Source organism: Taudactylus pleione, unplaced genomic scaffold (assembly GCF_031769625.1).
Source record: "Taudactylus pleione unplaced genomic scaffold, aTauple2 ptg000054l, whole genome shotgun sequence".
Lineage (NCBI taxonomy): Eukaryota > Metazoa > Chordata > Amphibia > Anura > Myobatrachidae > Taudactylus > Taudactylus pleione.
This window is the reverse complement of record NW_028284456.1, coordinates 9845364-9866963: the sequence shown is the minus strand read 5'-3', so window position 1 is coordinate 9866963 and position 21600 is coordinate 9845364. Positions and strand designations below refer to the sequence as shown.

At 42.0% G+C, this 21600-nt stretch overlaps 1 protein-coding gene across 2 annotated transcripts in view; it reads right to left on the bottom strand.

Moving 5' to 3' along the window:
• Positions 1–21600, bottom strand: part of BBS9 (Bardet-Biedl syndrome 9) — a 538001-nt gene that overhangs the window by 11838 nt on the left and 504563 nt on the right. For both annotated transcript variants that reach the window (XM_088464415.1, XM_088464416.1), the window contains exon 21: positions 7697–7919. In XM_088464415.1, coding sequence (XP_088320541.1) covers positions 7697–7919 — 223 coding nt within the window. The remainder of the gene's footprint in view (positions 1–7696; positions 7920–21600) is intronic.

The window sequence follows — 21600 nt, the reverse complement described above, 5'->3', positions numbered from 1 at the left end:
CTGTTGGGGTATGCAAGAGTCCATAAAACACTTCTCTTGCTATACATCTCTCCTATGGTTTGAAGAGAGGTGAAAAACCGTTACGACTAAAAGGAAAATGCAATTACTGGTATTTATACTTCATTGTAGCTTTACTATTTTATTGTGATTCTTTGGTGCATGGCAATGATGCTAAGCTAGTAACTTTGATCTAATCAAGTGCAGTAATAGCCCTGTAAATGTTTTTGCCACCGGAACAAGCACTAAAAAAGGTAACTACATTAATGATAATACAGCATGTAAGTTTCAGTAATTATCCTAAATGATATCTTTTATCTGCTTCCTGGGATCAGCATGGTAAAAACACAGTACATAGTTCCAAGGATTATTTATCTCTAAAAAGATTATTTATGTCTAAAAAGCATAAGAGCAGGTTACTGAGGTTAATGTTTAAGCCCATCTGGAGCCACTATCTTCGGGAAGAATGATGGTGTAACTTTCCTTAAGTTTATTAAACATTTTTTGTTGGAAATGCTAATTTATTATTCCATGTAGTCCTAGAAAGAGCTACAGCCCCCCTACATTAATTTGTCCTTTGTAACTCCTGCTCCAAGTGTGTTAAGCACCAGCCTTTGCCGCTGCAAATACCAGGACTTGTTGAGGTTGTTGGTCACTATAGACCAGACATGCCAACACTAAGGAGTCAATTTCAAGAAACGACTACCACTCAACTCCATCTACAGTGACTGTCCCCTTTGTTGTTCAAGGTAGTATACAATCCAGACTTTGGGGAGCCATCAGTACATAAGGGGGGTCTTGAAGGATGAGACTTGGTCCATAGCCATATAAGGGCAATCAATAATTGCAAACAAAGAGGCTAGCTCCTTTTTGGTACCCAGAACATGCTGCTGTTGGTAATGCAGTAAACATTAAAAGCTGTTATCTGGAGCCATAGTGTGACTTGTGCAGACAGGACTAACTGGAAAGGATGGCTGCTGCAGGACTTTCTAGGAGCAACAGAACAGAACATGAAGCTTGAGGTAACTTCATCCTAATATCAGGATCTCTGGACTTAGAACCAGTGTGTGTCCGCTAAAAGTGTAGTGATGCCCAAGCTGAACTGCTTCCTTTATCTACCGGACTGTACCCAAGAAGGTCACCTAAGATGGGGCTTTTTGGGTATAATATAACCAGTCCATACAGTTGTGTCCCCAATCGTCTTTGCTGCAGTTGCGCCAAATAACTCCTCTCGACGTGCCAGGTCCCGTGAGACTCTGCTATCGCCAGGCATCTGTTTTGCCCTAAATGTGTTTAAGTTGCAATGTGATGCGACTAGGACACAACAGGAGGCTGTGCTGAGTAATTTGATATGGGACACTTGTATATATGTTTGCGACTGAGTCTCTGAATCAGCATACAAAGAACTAGAATGCAACTGCCACAGCTTTTTTCCACGCCAAGTGCCATTTACATTCTCAGTTGCACACATATATACAAGTGTCACATTTCAGTCTCCTGGTGCGTCATAGTCCCATTGCATTTTTGGCTAAAAAAGACACTCGATGCTAGCAGAGTTGCACAGGACCAAGCAGCTCACTGACGACAGGCATATCGCACTACATGGTGTATTGAGGCTAGATGAGCAAGGAAATATCTGTACATATTGTATGCGCCAGGTCAACATGACAACTAGATAAGTGGACCTCATGCTTAATAAATGTGATATATTTATTTTACCATCTTGTATTTTAGTTTCACTGGTGCAGTCTGCGCAAGTGTATATCTGCCAACTTCTCTACGATATCTATGTATGTCTCACAGAGACAGTGAAGAGCAATTATAGGTTAAAGAAAAGGGACTCATTACATGCACTTTAAGTAGACACTGGAGTGGAAGCATACCGTTTGGTCTTCTGTTCTAAATATTGTTGGAAAAATTGCTGTCATGTCCAAGTTATAGACGGTAAGGTGCATAAGAACCTTGAGATGGAGGCAACTGGGTGTGAATATTCCACAGTTGCCTCTTTTCTGTTAATTTATTCAAGTGGCATGTCTATTATTCTGACAGATGGCCTGACTTGGCCCGGTTACAGCTCTCTGTGATACCTGCCTTTTTTTTTTTTGTCTTCATATGCTTTGCTGGGTGTAGTTCGGGCTCATGCTTTTCATTTTGCTCAATGTTCTAATGCAACCCAAAGTCAACCATATGGGTCTTTCAGGTTTTACGATAAGTGTATCCCCTTTACTCTCTGATTATGTATCTTTTTGATTTGTATACCTTTGTTCTATTTTGAAAATCAATACATACTAATTATAAAAAAAAGTAAAGGAGGATCCTGTGCACACTACATTGTCCTTTCCCTAATACAAGGAGAAGAGCAATTACAGATAGAAGACAGAAGATTGCTCCTGTACACTGAAATCTGCTTTCATCCCTCTTATATAACAAGTGAAGAGCCAATTTAGACTGAAGATAATTCGTGAGCACTGCAATACAAAGTCTACTACTCTCATACAATAGATTTTAGCATAGACTCACTGAACCAATACTCATTATCTTAAAATTACAATTTACTTTATCTTAAATTATAATCTATTCATAAATAAGTTCTTAATAAAGTTATAAATATTTTATCCTTATTGACTTTAATTTGAATTTAAATTTATTACTCTGTTTATTCTATACTACAAAGTTTGTGAACAAAACCTGCAGTATTGTACACTAATCCATACATTACCTTCCATCTTATACACTAATGTATGTCACACACTTCAATCCATTCTTTTTACCTCTAGTTTCAAAGCTCACAGTATTAGTGTTACTAGATGTATTCAGGTTTCTGTAATTTAATTAAAACTAAGCCTTCATAAGCATTATTTTTTTAATTCAGATCATTGAGCACTGGAGTTGTCAATGCTTTTGTGGCACCATGAATGAGGAATGGCACACAGATGTAACGGAATTGGTATGAATGACCACTGGATGAGAGCCCGGCAGTCAAAAACCCAGACGCCGGCAGGCCGAACAGCGCAGATCCCGACAGAGGTATGTAAATTACCTAACCCTCCCCTCCCCCCCCTAACCCTCCTTTATGGGTGCCAAACCCTAAGCTTCCCCCCTAGTGCCTAACCCTAATCTGCCCCCAGGGGTGCCTAAGCCTAACCCCCCCCTCCCCGCACCTTAAACCTAACCCTCCCGGGGGGGTGCCTAGCCCTAACCTCCCCCTGGGGGTGCCTAACCCTAACCCCCCCTTCCCCTAGCCTAACCCTAACCCTCCCCGGGGGGGTGCCTAAACCCTAAATCTCCCCGGGGGACCCTAAACCTAACCCCCCCATCGCCGACAATGTGGATTCTTACCTCCGGCGTTGGACAAATGGTCCGGCATCCTGTTGGGGTTCCGGTGTCGGGATTAACATAGGCGTGGCATGACTGCATCCCTATGTAACAACACCTGAGTAAGCAATGTTACCGCCATTCCTGACACTGCATCATATTTATCCCTATCCTGCTATAGTGATAAAAGGTGTCTTTGGATTTGCAGGCTACTATGACATACGGCCTGATTCACAGTTGTACGCTAATGACACAGCAGCTGCGAATTGGTACGCAACTACTGTGTGATATATGCAAATATCACAGATGCAGAGGAATGTATTGAGGTGCCCAACTGCGGCTTTGCAAATCCAAGTATTTGTGTACAAAGACACAGCCTCGGCCTCCTGAGTAACCCTATGGTCGTGCAGAATGGGACCGTACACTAAAACGCCAGAGCCATGTTTACTGCGTACGGATTAGCAGACGCAGCCTGTAACACGCCCCAGTTGCGACATGCCTGCATTTTTGCTGCCACTCCCCCGTCCCCCAAACACATCCGGACTGTCAATCACTTTGCGAATAGACGCTCACTGCGAGCAATATCTATAATTAATATATAAATATAAATAATGATGTTCGCAGATCTACGTATGTGCAGGAGCTGCACTGTGCATGTGTAGATCTGTTTCTGCATGTCGCTCACAGTGCCCCTAAAGCTACAACCCGATTGTCATGGTGCTGGCATTTGGGGGTAGCGACAGGCAACGTTCCAGAAAATGGGGGAGTGTCAGCCCTGTTATCTGGGCATGCCGAAGCCAGTGGTTGAGTCCTTCGATGCAGCTTCACTGGCCTCAGCAGCGTGATTGCATGATACGATGCTGCGTCATTGGACGTAGCAGCGGATCACAGAAGCGAGCAGCGGGCATCTTTTTACTAAGGACACCTCCTACGGCTTTTGCATCATTTTGCACAGACACTGTATACAAAGAAGCAGAGGCGTCTACAGCGTCCATCTCCGAATCAGCTCCATAATCCGCAAGTACAGTACCAAATACTAATTTTCTGGTGTTGTTGGCCATGTATAATTTATACTTAGTCCATAGAGGGTTCTCTCTGGTAAATATTACTGTGCAGTTAAAATTTTAAAATTCTATCACTTATTTAGGGACAGATTTGGAAAAAATAAACATTAAAGGAAAAGTGAATTGGAACCAACAAATGTTCAGGCATAAACATCCCCTTGAACAGTCAGCCTCAAACAGCAGTAAGAAAGAAATTCAAGGATGAATGGTTCAAGGAACTAAGATGGCTAAAATGTGATGAGGGCACAGTTACAGAAAGGTGCGAGGCATGCGTTTCCTTCCTTCCAATTCCAGTTAACCATTGTAAGGTAATAAAAGGTTTTACAGGGCCTTTCAAATTGGAAACCTTTAAAAAACATGATAAATCATTCCAGCACCAAAAGTGTTTATAATGAATACTGTACCATTGGCACCAGAAGCTATGCCCAGGGCTGTACGCATGCACACCAATGGATGATACATGATTTAATATCTAAAAACACTTTTTATTAAGTAATAATATACTGTATTGAACAAAAACAAATTGTTAGACTTTACAAGGTTGCTCCAGTTACTTGGTAAATTGGGGCTTAAGCTCAGAAATGAGAATAACAGTGACAAAAGATGCAAAGAATTTGTGCTGCACATTACTGACGTGATGCTTAATAATGTGAGCTTGTTACTAGGTGGCTCTTTTCACAAAGTGTGCGTTGAACAGTAAATTTCATATATACGACACACAGAAAATAATGCTGGGAGAGAAGCATTATAGTCAGTCTCTCTTTGTGACAGTGCACGTGCAGGTGGCTACTTGTACACCACTAAAAATGAAATGTAGATGCATAGACTCTCAGGATGGCTACCTGCATGTTGGCTAAGATTGTTTGGCAGCATAATAGTGGAGAGATAAATGAACTTGTACAGAATATTAGGCAGGATCTCAGCCATGTAATTGATGCCGATTGTGTTTTATAAAGATGCAATTTAAGAGGCTGATTTCATTAATGGCGATGGCTGATTTAATTAATGGCGCATTGTCAGTGACCTCATCCGTCGGACCTACATTTAGGTCCGACGGACGATATCGTCAGTGGGGGCCACGCTACCGAATTCAGCATAGCTCCCACCGACGCTGCCGGCATCAGCAGGTGTGTGCCTGGCATAAGGTGGTTAGCCAGCAGAGTGAGTGCTCTCTGTGCAAATGTATTTGAAAATGTATTTATACAGTATATCTGGATAGTATTGCTATATATAAAGGCAGTGCTTCTGCAGTCACTAAGTGGTAGATTTACTAAATGTCAGTATGGCAAATCCACCTATGATTAGTGGCTATGACCAATGGATTTAAAATGGTAACAGAAATAAATGCTAAATCAGCCTGGCTTATTAAAGTGCTTCTTTAAATCCACCGGTCAAAGCTGCCGAGCTTCGACAAACTAAGGGTTAGTAAATCTAGTCTTAAGGGTTTACTGGAAAAAAGTCTCCGATTTAAATTTTTTGTACTTGCATAATCTTGTATTCTTCTTTATAATTAAAAACCTCTTACTTGAACTTGCAAGAATGCTATTACTTTGCTCTTACAACCAACTGAAGAGACACTCTGGAGTGATATAGTAAACAGCAAGGTGCCTACAGCATATGAATGCTTACATAAACATAACAGGTCATCCTCACATAAAGGTTTCTTCATCCATCCAACTCCAAATAGGTTTTGACCCAGTAAAAAAAGGTACATTTCATAGCTCAGCATTAGTGTTACTAGATGTATTAATGGTAGCCTTCATAAGCATTATTTTTTAATTCAGACTATTGAGCACTGTTCTAGAGTTGTCATTGCTTTTGTGGCACCATGAATGAGGAACACCACCTGAGTAAACAATGTTACCGCCATTCCCGACACTACATCTCCTTTATCCTCTTGTGCGCATCCTCTATTTAAATATCACTGGGAAGATAACCCCATGGAGGATGAGGGACCGCTTGCCAAAGCACAGTAAGATGCAGGGCTGGGGGAGGGCCCCTCAGGGCGTTTATACGCCCCTGAGTATGGTTTCAGTTAGTTAACTTTTGTTCAGCTTTTCCAGAAACAGCTTTCACCTCTAGACAACAATCAGTGTGTACAGGCTCTCTGTAATCAGTAGTACAATTTGAAAGTCTTTGTGAAGTGAAATTACCTATGCGATCTTCTGGATTTAGCACTGTCTAATAGGGATAGATTTCCAGTATTAAGAAAATGTGTCTCTATAATACCTGTAATATGACTGTCTCCACAGGGTGATGTCAGAGAGGATTCAGTTACATTAATCTTGTGAAAAATTATTTCAGATCATTAATGCAATTAGAAAGTTTAAGGATGAATTCATTAAGGCAGGGCCGAAGCTAGGATTTTTGTCACCTGGGACAAGTCAGTCATTTGGCACCCCCCCAAATAAAAACAAAGATGGCGTTCCCGAAAAGGGTTTGTGGTTTTGTGACACAATAATGTCCCTTACACACTATGCCACACTAAGTAATTCCCCTTACACAGTATGGCCCTCCTCAGGGGTCGGAACACCCTGTGCCGGCTCTTAACAGTGCGCCCCAACATCTCACGCGGCGAAGTCGGGCACGACCGATAATGGGTGTGCGGCCTAATTACAATAGGTCACGCCCCCTATGTGATGTTATTTGGAGGCGCGCCCGCATTGCACGCCTCCAAATAACGTCAGGCTGGGGGAGCCTCACTAGCTGGGCTTCCCCCAGCCCTCTCCCGTCACTGAATGTATACCGCGCGCAAGCGTGCAGCATCCATTCAGACTCCGGGGGCCGGCACAGCTGCAGGGGTCCCCAACCTCCCGATTTGAGCACCCGTGGGCCATTTCGGCTCACGGGTAGAACAGCGGGACAGTACTGTCCCGCTGAAACGGGATTTTGGGAGGGGTGCACCCTCTATGGGTGGCGCCCCTGTTCGACTGCACTGGTCAAACACCCATAGAGCTGGCCGTCTCTTACCCTTCCCTCTCCCCCTCCAGAAGCCTCTTCCCTTGCATCAGCAGGTCCAGATTTGGAGCCGCAGTAGCAGGCAGCATGCTCTGTCCAGACATCTCGATGCTCAGTCCCCGCTGAATATACTTACCCTTTCCTAGCACAGTGCTCTTATGGCTAAGGTCTGTCCCATCCCGCAATGCCCCTCCAACAGCTCCCACTGCATGTGCATGTTGGAGACGGGACAGACCTTAACGGATTATTATATAGATTTGGTAAAGTATCTACTTCTGTCCATTAATTCTATGACGCAATTAGCAAAGTCTGCTCTGCAATAGGGATTAAGCAAGTTTTATTAAGGCAGAAATTATTTTTACCTGGCATTACAATGGCTTGTTGAGATCCCGAATCAGCACTTAGAGATAATCTGCCACCTTTGGCCAGTCTATCACACAACAAGGTGATGTGCTTCTTCAGTCTGGCAGTATCTTTTGGGATGGTTAGTTGACTTGTGAGGTTTAATGCTTGGTCTTTAGAACTTTTAGACAGACAGGTCCTTAGCAGATGAGTTAGTGCTGCATCCACAGACTCTTCCCAACCCTGATGGAACAAAAGAATAAGAAGAGAGAACGATGTTGTTTTCATTGGATAAAACTATAATAATAAGTAATTACAAACAAATACACAGATGTCACATTGTAACAAAACATTGCACACAAATTGCTCACAGTGGAGTAAATTTATTCATAGCCAAAAATACACCCAAGTTCCTGTTATATTTAAAGACAATTATCTATCAAAGCTATAACAAAATCTAAAGTTGTACAGATAATTTAGAAAAGTGCACTGACCCCCATGTTTTGGCTTTGGTATTGATTCTGACTCTGAAACCATTTTTGTGTTTTGGCTGTAGCATTGGCCAAAATTTCTTGTGAGTTTTGGTATTGGTTTTGGATTTCATTAAAAAAAAAAAAAAAGTACAAAAAGATATAGTCATGTAATTTGTATTTTTTTTATTTCTACTTTACTATTAATATAATTAGTTTTATTTATAGTCATTTCCATTCAATTGTATAAATGAACACCTCAATACCACCTATCAATGGGTGGTATATGGTATATTAGGCAGCAAGAGAACAGTCAGTTCTTGAAGTTGATGTGTTGGTAGCAGGAAAAATTGGCATGAGTAAGGATCTGAGTGACTTTGACAAGAGCCAAATTGTGATGGCTAGATGGCTGGGTCAGATCATCTCAAAAATGGCAGGTTTTGTGGTGTGTTCCTGGTAAGCAGTGGTTAGTACCTAGCAAAAGTAGTCCAAGGAAGGACAACAGGTGAACTGGCGACAGGGGTCTTGAGTGCCCAAGGCCCATTGATGCACATGAGCAGCAAAGGCTAGCTCATCTGGTCCTATCCCACAGAAAAGCTACTGTAGCATAAATTGCTCGAAAAGTTAATGCTGGCAATGATAGAAAGGCCTTCTACATGATGAAATAGAAAACTTGATTCATCAGACCAAGGCAACTTCTTCCATTGCTCTATGGTCCAATTCTGACTCTCACATACCCATTGTAGGCACTTTCAGCAGTGGACAGGGGTCAGCATGGGCACTCTGAATAGTCTGCAGCTAAGTAGCCATACATGCAGCAAGCCACGAGGCACTTTGTGTACTGACACCTTTTTATCATAGCCAGCATTAACACACACACATACATTCTGGTGTTAACATGAACATGTCTACATTATAACCATGTAGACATTTGTGAATGTCGACATACTGATTGTCAATCTAATGTCCATATCAACATTTATGACTGTCAACATCCAGAACATGTTGAGCCTCTGAATATAAATCTTTCATGCTACACCCATTTGCGGGACCACAATGCTAACAGACAAAGAACAATCCCGTTGGATTCTTCATATGCTAGTGATGCTTTTGTAATGAGGAACAATAAAAATGTGTTTTTATTCTGTTCTCCGCTCTTAACCAAATCATTAAATCAACAGCCATTATTTTATAGCTACATTTTTATTTTGAAGTTTATATAAAAAAAATAATGACAGCCCCGTTCCTATGGCCTGATCCAGGGTTGTATGCTATTGCGACCGCAGCTGTGATTTTCGTAGCTGTGGATGTGTGCAAATAAGCAACAACGGCCGGGACTTGTACTGAGACGCCCCCCCGAGCCATCTTAGCTGCCCGCAACTGTGTACACATATGCAGCATTGGACAGAGATCAGACAAACATCAGCTCTTTATGAGTCTATGGTCACTCAGAATGGCAGCCGTAACTGAGACGTAAGAGCCATGTTAACTGTGTACAGGATGTGACCCCCCCGAAACAGTCGAGATATGCCAGCGTTTTCAGTCGACACTCCTCGTTGCCATCCCTAAACGCTCCCTGTCTGCCTGCGAATAAAGACTCGCAGCATGCAACTACGGTAATGTACCTTGACGAATGTGCAGTGGAACTCAGACACATGTACAATGGCAAATAATTCCTCCATTTGCAAACATCGGCATAGCGTACAACTCTGAATCAGGCTCTTAGCTCTTATGCGGAGGGGCCTTTATTTTACTTCTCCATCATCAGTCAACCATACACTGACATTACAACATTCATCGACCTACAGCAGATTCTCCTGCAGTTGTGGATGTGCTATTTAACATACTGACACAAAGGAGGTGCATGGGTAGCTCATCCTGAGACCACATTGTCATACATCCATAGAGACATGCCTGCACTACATAATCATGTAGGAGTAATTAATCAACATATATATATATATATATTTCTTTACACATAATCATGTAAAAGAGAAAGTACATCCTCGTATAAATCTGTGTTTTTACAATTCAGGTCATAAACACGATCATCTATTCCTCACCAAGCCCTAAAATTTGATAAATGTAATCCCATATGACAAGTTTCACATAACAGACTTTACTTCATCATTCTTTATTCAACAAAAAATAAGTTAAGGTGGAAGAAGCCATCTGTGGAAAAGAACCCTTTACTGCGTCTGTCTAAATACAACTGTAGTTGTTATTTAAGCCAGGTGCACATCTTTATCTGCTCTTCATGTAGTGCTAACCCTTGTATATCTCAACTAGCCTTCCCATGAGTGGGCATCCCAGCTAATAGACACAAAAATCAGAACATATGATAAATTAAAAAGCTAGATCTAGGAATCTATGGGCCTCCTCCATGAAAATAAATGTTAAAGTGCATGACTCTACCATCAGAAACTCACTTAACAAATATGTCTGTCACAGAATAGTAGCCTGGAGAACGCCAAACCTTCTCCCTCAAGACAAAAACAAACAACAACAAAAAACTGTGTGGCTTCGGGTTGCAAAGTGGCGTCTGTTTAATTGAATTGTTGAGACAAAGGGCCTGAATCAGAGTTGTATGTTATTGGTGCAGCTGCTAAGTAAAAATATGTAAATGTCGCAGCCAGGGGCAGTTCTAGACCAAGTAGAGCCCAGGGCAAAAAATCCCGTAAATATTTAGTGTTTTTTGTGCATACTCTATGTGACTGGGAACCTCTGAAGAAATTGATCCTCCCTGGACAGACAGTGTCTTCAGTTGGTATTCACTATTTATTTTGGAGATCACATGGTCGGGAAGATGCCTGTTTGTGTAGGAATGTAATCAATGACAACATCATACAACAGAGGTTCAACACATGCCCACTGTGTCCCTTCCAGCCTACTTACCTCTGTGTCTCTCCAGCCTCCTGTCTTTCCAGGCTACTGCCCTATGTCTTTCCAGCCTCCCGCCGTGTCACTCCAGCCTCCTGCCACCTGTCCAGCCTCCTGCCCCCATTACTCAAGCCTACTGCCCCTCATCACTCTAGCCTCCTGCCCTCTACGCATGCCGTGGGAACTGAGACGTCAGAGCCATATTTTTTGCATAGTAGATTGCAGTTGCAGGATGTGACATGCCCCTGGAACGGTCACGACACACCTGTGTTATGTGCCTCCATTCCCCCTTACCTCCCCCAAATGCTCCCTGTCTGTCAATCACACTCTGAGATTCCTATAACCCAGCAGGGAATCTTTAATCTATCAGATAGACCCCCCTAAGTAACACTGAATTACAACTCCTCTCTAAAGGCCTTAGCTTTGCACCAAACACAAATCCTAATCTATTTAATTTGTTTACTGAATTAAATTGGTATGTAAGATCATTATGTAGGCAACGATACTTTCTTTCCAAAAAGAAAGTTAAATTGGGGAGTGATAGTGCCCCGATTATACTAGATGTGGATGACATGGAATGTCTCTCATTACTTGAGACCCTACAAATAGAAAGTGGAGGAACTGAACATGAAATCAAACTGTATGATGTTCAGAGTTCATCCACTCATGTAGATAGAACTAAATTTAAGAGGAAGTCAAATTTCTACCCCCTCTCTCATGGGAGTTCGAGTATACAACTGTTTTATAAAAATACCTCTAAAGAATTCCAGGATCTCTCTAGACTACATCCCAGTAGGGACCTAGGGAGAAGGAATTTGTCCCAGGGAGAGAGAGACTGGCCCTCAAGTGTCTTCATCCTGAATTGAACAGATTATACTAAGGAGGTCCTGAGACAGCTTCAAGGCTGATCGTTTTATTGTGCTATCAGGGTCTTCTGAGGACATTATTGGATGATGCACTCGTGGATGGTGTTATTAATAAGGATGAATTTGGCTTTCTTTTTGTTTGTCACCCAGTTACACCGGTGTTTTATTATTTACCTAAAATACACAAATCTTTGATTTTACCACCAGGACGTCCTATTATTTCGGGGATTGGTTCACTTACTTTTAATTGATCATTTTTTTGTTGATCACTATTTACTATTGGATACATTGAAAGAGATTACTTGGTGCCCAGGATATGGCTTTTTATCTCTGGACATCCAAGCACTCTACACTAATATACCACATGAAGCCGGTATTTTGGCTGTGAAATAAATATTAGAACAGGACACGGACACCGCTGCTAAACATTAGGAATTTCTGTTGAATTGTATTAGGCTTATTTTAACATATAATCATTTTGTTTTTGAGTCCACCAACTACTTACAAATTTATGGGACGGCCATGGGCACCAGATTCACTCCGAGCTTTGCCAATATTTACATGGGCAGATTTGAAGACCTACATATATGGGATAGCTCTTTCGGAGCAAGTCTGGTGTTCTATGGTCGTTATATAGATGATTTCATTTTTGTTTGGGATGGGGATTTTTCCTCTGCCACTGATTTCACTAAGTTTTTGAATAATAACCCCATGAACCTATGCTTCACTTCTAATTTTAGTCATGAGTCAATGAACTTTCTGGACATCACTCTTTCAGTAGTGGATGACAGATTGTTTCTACTTTGTTTACTAAGAATGTCGATTGTAGTACATATCTGCATTACAATAGTGGCCATCACTACCCTTGGATAGACAATATCCCAAGGAGCCAAATGGGGAGAATAAGGCACAACTGTACTAGAGATGAGGATTTTCTTTTACATGCAGATAAGATGGAGAGTACATTTCTAGAGAAGGACTATCCTATAAGATTGCTCGAGAATACTGGCAAAGACCTCTTTTTAACACTGCAGCGATACACCTTATTCTCATAAGTGATTAGCACTGGGTGTTTTTCCCTCTTTTCTTGTCAATCACACTGCAAGTAAATTGTCACTGCTAAATAAGTGGAATTGTCTGGTCTTAATGCAGAATCACTTGTTTGATGAAAACCAAACAATGTTTCACTGCAATAACTCCATACCAATGTTATGCATGGTGGTGCAGTAATGATGATTTGGGTTTGTTTTGCAGCCACAAGCCTGGACAACTTGAAACCATTGAGTATTCAAGAGGAAATTGTGATGGGATCTTTATGAAAACTGAAGCCTGGTCGAAATTTGATCACAGAACGTGCCAATAATCTGACTGCATAGCCGAAAATCCAGTTTTAGGAATTGATCAAGTGAAAGGCCACAGCTCAGCCCCATTGCAAAGGCTATGGCAAACACAGCTGTGCTTATATGAATGCCCTCAAAATCAATCAACTAAAGCAGTGTTGTACGGAGCCATGGGCCAAAATTCATCAAAATTCATCAAAACCAATGCAAGAGACTCAAAACCTCAGTCAACACAGAAAACAATTATTTCATGTTATTGCAGCTAGAGGTGGTTGTACACTCAGTATACTTATTCACACATGCCTTCTTTGCATTGACTTATTTTTGATTAAATAATTAGTGATAAAGTAAAATTTGTTATGTTTCAAGTGAAATAAAAGGTTTCATATTTTGATCAAGTCTTTTTCCCATGACTGTACAAAATGTCTAGGACATGTATATAAGATGCATTTACCTATAATATATAAAGCAGAACCAAATAAAACACAATCCAGGGCACAGGGGGGAGGGGGAGATAGGTACAAACTACACGGGCACAATTTGGGAGCCTGGCTGCAGCAATGATGTTGGGAGCAGACGGGGCTCCAACTCCAGCCACTCAGTGGCCGACCCACCTGAGCCAGGCTGTGGTTGGAGGAAAGTTACTGTGCAGACCAATACTGTAGCCAGGGCTGTTGAGAGCCATCTATGGGGCCCGGGTACTGAGGGGGCATGACCAAATCCTGAAGGTGTGGCCATGTCCCCTCCCAAAAATATGTAAGCAAAATATGTGTTTGCAAAACCAACTTTATCTATATGAAGTATACTGTTGCTGCTCTTGTATCTCAGAACAGAAACACAGGGCTGCAATGGCACTCATAAAGCAGCCGGATCAGCAGAGAGCAAATCAGCATGAAACAGCTAACCAGAGCAATGTAACAGATGGGGGAGAGGAAAGCTATCACTCACCAGCTTGCGCAGCAACCCCTTATCCATAGCAGAGACATGTCTATGTCACTTGTAACAACCTCACAGTCCTGCCACAGCCACCATGTCTAAAAGAACACCTGCTGCCTTGCATACGGCAACTTTAAATCACTGCATTTTCAATCATGGCTCCATCCACTTCAACATCCCATAAATACTGGCCAATCACACCACATGAATGAGCTGGGTGCAATTCCCACCTGAAGTAGAAGTGGACAAATCGAATCTCAAGTGACCGCCCATAGGGGGACATTTATCTCACTCAGAAGCTGGCCCGGGCCCCCACTGGGCCCCTCCAACAAGTAAGTAGTACCTGCTCCCCCGCCATCTTGGCATCCCTGACTGAAGCTTAATATCAGCCTGCACATTCACATTCTACCTAGTCTGTACACATAAAGCTAACTGTGCATGTAGCATAAATGAAGGCTCCCATGATGTGCCTCTTGGTGGTCCTGGGTACAATGAAAGGATAGATCAACAGGGGGATTTGTTTCCAAAAATGGGTATATTTTTCTTAACATCAATAACTGGGTGGAAAGGCGGCAGTCGGGGAAGGTTTATGAACAAGACTGTTATATGAACAAGTCTGATTTTTAGTGCTACAACAACACAAACAGCGTATGTTTAATGCATGTTCCATAAAGAGCAGCGCAGAACAAAAAAAGAACAGATGATAACAAATATTAGCATTTCCAGTCAAAGAACTTGCTGAACAAGAAATGTCAGTAAGCCGGCCAAGTACTTAAAAGCCAGATGAGTGAAAGAATGCGGGTATAGTCAAAGTGTTTGCAATTTGAAGATGATGCAGGATCCCTTTGCCTGTGACCAATGAACATATGGGCAAACATACTACAGTATAATGCGGCCAGAAAAGACCACCTACATAAAGCATTATTTTAGGTTCTATTCCAGGAATGCATAAGGCTTTATAAATATAATGTAAGGAGCAATATAAATGCCACAGTGCACCGTTTAATTACAAGCATAGAGAGGTCCCACACAGACTATACTATAAAACCCTGCTATTTCTCATGATGTCAGATCACACAGGGCAAATGGGAGCATTTCTTTCATCATGTATTAAAATAGTGAATTCATTTTTAAGCGTAAAAATAGACCTATGTAATTATAACTGAAGTATAAACATTATGAAATATGTATTACATTTGCCACTGAGATTTCATGGACTAGTGGAATTAACTCTCTGAAAGCAGAAGATTATGGATTAGCATTTAACAGTTTACTTTTCTGTGTTTATGATGATCTATGCAAACTATGGCATAAAACATGGCTACACTGCAATGTTCATTCTCCCACATGGGCAAACAGCTCCTGATGCAAAGTTGTTAGCAAATTGGGCATAAATTACATCCAAAAAACTGCATATAAAATTATTGTATCTAAATTTATTTACAGAGGTGTAGGCGTCGCAAGGTGCATTGTGGTTGGCACCACCACTTTTAGGTAGGTTTAAAGGGGATGCAATCGGGAAACCGGCTGTCTTAATCCCGACAGATGGCTTCCCGACTGCATTATCCCGGCGGGGGTTAAATGACAGGCGTCTATTTGTGATCGAAGGGATGCCAGGTGCCGCAAGCGGACAGCCGCAGGGGGACATGGTTAGGTTTAGGGCACCCGGGGGGGACTTAGGGATAGGCTAGGGGGAGGGAGAGTTAGGGTTAGGCACACCCGGGGGGGGACTTAGGGTTAGGCACCCCCCTGGGGGACTTAGGTTTAGGCAGCGGGGAAGCGGGGGGTTAGGGTTAGGCACTTAGAGGAGGGATTAGGGTTAGGCACTTGGGGGGGAGGTTAGGGTTAGGCACCCCTAAGGAGGGTTAGGGGGTTAGGTTAGTTTATACTTACCTTAACGACGATCGGGATTTCTAGCTCTGTCGTGCTTCCGCTGCTGGCAACTCTGCTTTTGTCGGCCAGGCGCTGCCGGGAATCGAACTGCCGGCCAAGGGGCCGGCGGTATTTCATACCGATCCCGTTTAAAGTGTTCAGAAGTCTGTGTCTGATTGTAGGTGGCATTTGTAAGCCATATAGAGCTCAGGATGTCTCACTGTAAACATATGCCGGGCACACACAAACTGGCCATGTTATTCAGTGAGGGTGGCAAGCGATTGGATAACTGGCCACACGTTACCATATTAGAGAAGACCCCAGCTGACAACAAACGTAGGTCAACTGTCATCTTCCAACTGAATGTATAGCCATGTCCAATAATTCTCTGAACAATTATGATCAGGTCATTATTAGGCATTTAACTAATCTTAGAGCCAGTTACATGTTATCAATGAATAAGACCAAAAGGATATAGCAAAGGATATTGGTGTGCATAGAAGAGAAATCCTACCCTTGCAGGTTTTACTTACAAAGGGGCAGATGTATTATAGCGCCATGCATCGTGCCACTGCAACTCTTCCTGCTTCACCTCTTTACTAAGGTGAAGCAGGAAGCACTACCAATAAGACGTATTAACATCTCATCTGCCAGAGTGGAGGAGTGAAAACTTCCCCCTCCAGCGATCCCTGATAGAGCCCACAGTGTCTCCATCCCTGGCCAGCTCCAATGGGCATGCATGGGATCTCGCAAGCATCACAAAGTCTTGTGTGCAGCCCGAAGCTGTTCCAGCTGTAGTGGTAGAGCAATGACAGCTGCAGCTGTCAATATTTATAGTAGCAGCTGTCGGAATGGTCAGTGCCACTGACCATTCATATATTACCCTGCACATCGGGCCTGCTATCCTAGTTAGCAATGCTGATAATAACAGGGGCGCATAGCACCCCTGTAATTTAACACAAGGCCCCAAAATATCAGCGCTGATACCACTCCTCCCCCATATCGCTCCTTCATACATCTCCTGCATAGTTCCTAAAATCAGTGGTGTAACAAGGTGAGTGTGGGCCGCACCCGGGCAGAGGAATGACACCAAACTGCTGACTCCTCCTCAGTTACAGGAGCCAGGGGCTGCACTGTTGCATAACATGCACCATTCCTCTCCTGACACAGTGAGGGAGCCGGCACTCCACACAGACTGGTCCCCGGGGTCGGTCCACATCTTCAGGACCTTCAGAGTTACTAAAATGGGGGTTTGGGCTGCTAGGCCACACCATCTGTCCACGAGGTCACATCCTCTGTTCGCGAGGACATGCAGGAGTGACGCCACTGCCTAAAATGCACATAAAATTATAGAGACATTTTTTTATTCATGGTTAAAAAATAGACTTTCCATCTTACTACCCATTTGTTTTAGAAAGAATGGTTTGATTATTTATAGGTCTATTTATTATAGGAAGGAAATCCACATCATAATACCCTTTAACAGATTTGACAACTGTAATCTTGTTTCCTCTCAGGTGAAGGTTACCTCATGCATAGCATTGAGAAGCCTATTTATAAAAGATCATGAAGGTACATATAACATCCTTATGGTTATCACTGTCTCAGGAGGGCTACTGTAGGTGGTCATTAGTACTGGAAGAAATGCTATATTATTCAAATAAAGCATTGTTTCCTTTCATATTAAACTCTTAATTTTGCTTTTTTTTATTTTATTTTTCTTTATAGAATTATTTTTTTGCTAAAAGTGGAACTTAAAACACCCAAGTCCAAGCTACACTGCGCCTGCATGAATCGGCAAAGCTGGGTCATGTATTGTATTCGCAGAGGCTCCGAAGAATCAACCCTAAAAGATTATTTAAATATACCCATGTAGTCTGTGGATGTTAGATTCTTCTTACATTTCTGGCGCTATTATATCAGTAAAAGTCACTAACATTGAATTTAAATCAGCAATATGTATTTTAGATTTAGTGGTCTAAAATACATAAAAATCTATTCCAAATTAAAAATTAATCTTGCTAGTGTTGCTGGAGTTGAAATAAAGATAAAACAAAAAAAACAGAAATTTGGGTAGAAGAAACAAAAGATGAAAAATCCTCTGCATTACAATGTGCCAAAAGGAAACAAAGAAAAAGCACATAAATCTATAAACTGAACCTATGCATCAAGTGTCCAAAACCAGGCGTTAACTATAAACTCTATCTTAAAAACTATGCCAGATGGATTAATTTAACAACTCAATTTTACAAGATATACAAAAAGGAGTATGGGTTTCACTTCAGTCATGGAGGGGCCTGTAGTACATTTCCAGAAATCCACTGCAGGCCCCCATTGGCACTTACAGGGGTAAATCGCACCTTTTTTTGTGGGTGACCTGCTAAAATTCATTTAGTGGAGGCCATAAAATTGAAAAGAAAAATTAAAAGAAAGGTTATCTGGTTTCACATTGGCTATAAAACTCTGTATGCACTGTCATAACAATAATAAGGTGAAGAATTGTATATGCCAAACCGCTAGTAAGGAACCAGTAAATTCCTCTGGAGGTGTTCTGGGTGACATCATAAGCCACATGAGAAGAAGTCTGGAGTGGTCACAGCAAGCCATAAGAAACTTTTTACGACCATTTATGACCTTTATTATTGGGCTTGGGTATATTGGGTATACTTTTTTTAATTTATGCCAATAATACAATATTGTTTGCAAGCCAACAGCATGTTCAAAGCAGTGCTGCTCACACCGAAGCCTAGTAACTCCTGTAAAAAGAAAAAGATATTTGAAGTCCCAATATTACTAGTTAATAAGCACCTTACCAGTGGATTTGCTGCAGTTATTTAAAGGGATTTTATGAAAAATTATTGAATGTCAACTGTATAACTTACAGTCACCACACCAGTTGGTTGTACAGCCATATTTGATTAATGGCAATCTATTCTATTTTTAAATTTGAAAAATATCATCACATATACATATTTAAAAGACCACTAAACCATAATATTTGTTTTGTCAAATACTAATCACAATGTTGTACAGTGCTGTCTTGACATTCCATTGCGGCTGTAACAAAAAGTAAAACTTTTCCTCCTCAATGCATTACAGACAAGTGAAGCTCCTCCCAAATGTTTAGGATGGTATTACAAAACAGAAAGTGGTCATTGTCACTACCTGGGCTTATTACTCCTGCCGCTGGGTCAATTACCACTCCTGTGGCAAGCCAGCTCGCTCCCTGAGCTCAGTTCGTATGTCCACTATTGTCCCTGTGAGACGCAGGCTTCAGTGCTTTCGACCTGCTAGGCCGCAGCACACATCCAGCCAGCCCCGGAGTACTGCTGTCACGATCACCTGATCATGATCCGGCCAATCACTAGTCAGCTGGTATTATCTGACACTGCTCATCCAATCCTGGCTAACCCCAGGGTATCTATTCCAGCCTCTGGCTCTCAGTCATTGCCAGTACAATGTCTAGCTCAGTCCCTACTGGGTGTAGCTTACTGAGCTCTTACTGCTTTCGTTTGTATCCTGCTGGTGCAGTTCCGATTGTGTTTGCTGCACTAACTCCTATGTCATTCTACTCCTGTGCAATCCGCATCTCCAGCCTGTTCCTGTGTTGCTGATTCTGGTCTGCACCTGTGCAAAGCATCCACCTGTCTGCTCAGGTATATCAGCCATTCCTGTCTAGCTCAGTCCCTACTAAGTGAAGCTCAACTGTGCTCCAGTTACATTCATTTGTTATCTAGCTCTGTCTGTATTTGCTGCACTAACTTCCCATGTCAATCTACTCTTTTGTAATCAGCTGCTCAAGTTGCACAAGTAATTCAAGCTTGTTCCAGTGTGCCCAATCTGAGCTACACCTGCTCAGGTATATCAGCTGTTCCTAGTTCCGTGCCAGATTATTCCACAGCTACCATCCACTCCGGTGTTCGGTCTGTATACGGTCCTGTCATCTTTAGAGTGCTCCCAGACTACAGAGAAAACCCAGTCCAAGCCTGGTAAATACTTCTGCCAAGATCTGACACTCAAGTGTCCTGGACTACAGAACCAAGTAAGAAGAGTGTTTTTATTATTATCAAGTAACAACCCAGTTCAGCCTGGTTAATCTACTGCTACACTCTTCTCTGCTACATACATCATACCATCAACACCACCAACATCCCTGAAGGTCTAGTGGGTACGATCCGGCATCCCTCTGCCGAGACCCGGGTTCGATTACCGGTCAGTGAAGCATCTATTCACATGTCAAGAGGTCTCCTCAGGCCTGCCAGCTTTGTATACATACTTCCCACTTCTCAAACAGACATTTACCCGACCTCGGTTCCACAAACAAACACAAGTGTGACAGTCATTTGAGAAACTGTGCTTAAATATCGTGACCAACATGTGTCTGGACAGAATTGTCCGTGAAGACAGACAAGTGACGCTGGATAAAATTACATACACATTTAACGCAGGAGGTACCAAACACATATCCAGCAGGTCAGTGCAGCGTTCTTTATCTTCTATGGGATATGGGAGCAGACCCCATGAGGTCATGGACCTCAATTGTCAATAAGGCACCGTGTCATCCATCAAAAGTTGTCCAGAATTGGATCGAGGAGCATTCTGGAGAGTTTTGATAAATGGTGTGGCCACTATGTTCGCCCGACATGAACCCAATTGAGAATTTATGGGACGTGGTGGAGAGGTCCATTTGCACCCAAGATCCTGCACCTACAATTATCAGGGAGCTGTAGGAAGCTATCCAGATGGCATGGTTCAACGTCTCTCCAGAGGTCTTCCGTCCACGTGTGGAATCGATGGCACTTCAGTGTACAGTCTTAGAGAAATATTAATGTCATATTCTGGAAATATTTATTTGTTTAGAGGCAGACAAACTGCAATGTCTCGGATGTCAATACAGTGCTGTTCAAACTGAAAATAATACAGTTGGTTTATACACACAGCTTTAATTTCTATTGAGCGTTGACTTTTGTTTATTTTAACAGTGTGATATGCTAAACACTCTTTATTTATCTAATTTCCTATTTCAATGTCAAACTTAAAATATGACAGTTGGTGTAAAAAAATAACACCTATTACATATACCCCTAAGCTATACTGTAAACTATAAATAAATATACAGCCATGTGGTCAAAAGCTTTGAGAATGACAAGTATTGGTTTTCACAAAGTTTACTACTTCAGTGTTTTAGACCTTTTTGTCAGATGTTACTATGGTATACTGAAGTAAAATTACAAGCATTTCATAAGTGTCAAAGGCTTTTATTGACAATCACATTAAGTTTATGCAAAGAGTAAATATTTGCAGTGTTGACCCTTCTTTTTCAAGACCTCTGCTATTCACCCTGGCATGCTCTCAATCAATTTCTGGACCACATAATGACTGATGGCCGCCCATTCTTGCCTAATTAATGCTTGGAGTTTGTCAGAATTTGTGGGTTTTTGTTTGTCCACCCGCCTCTTGAGGATTGACCACAAGTTCTCAATGGAATTAAGGTCTGGGGAGTTTCCTGGCCATGGACCCAAAATTTCGATGTTTTGTTTCCCGAACCACTTAGTTATCA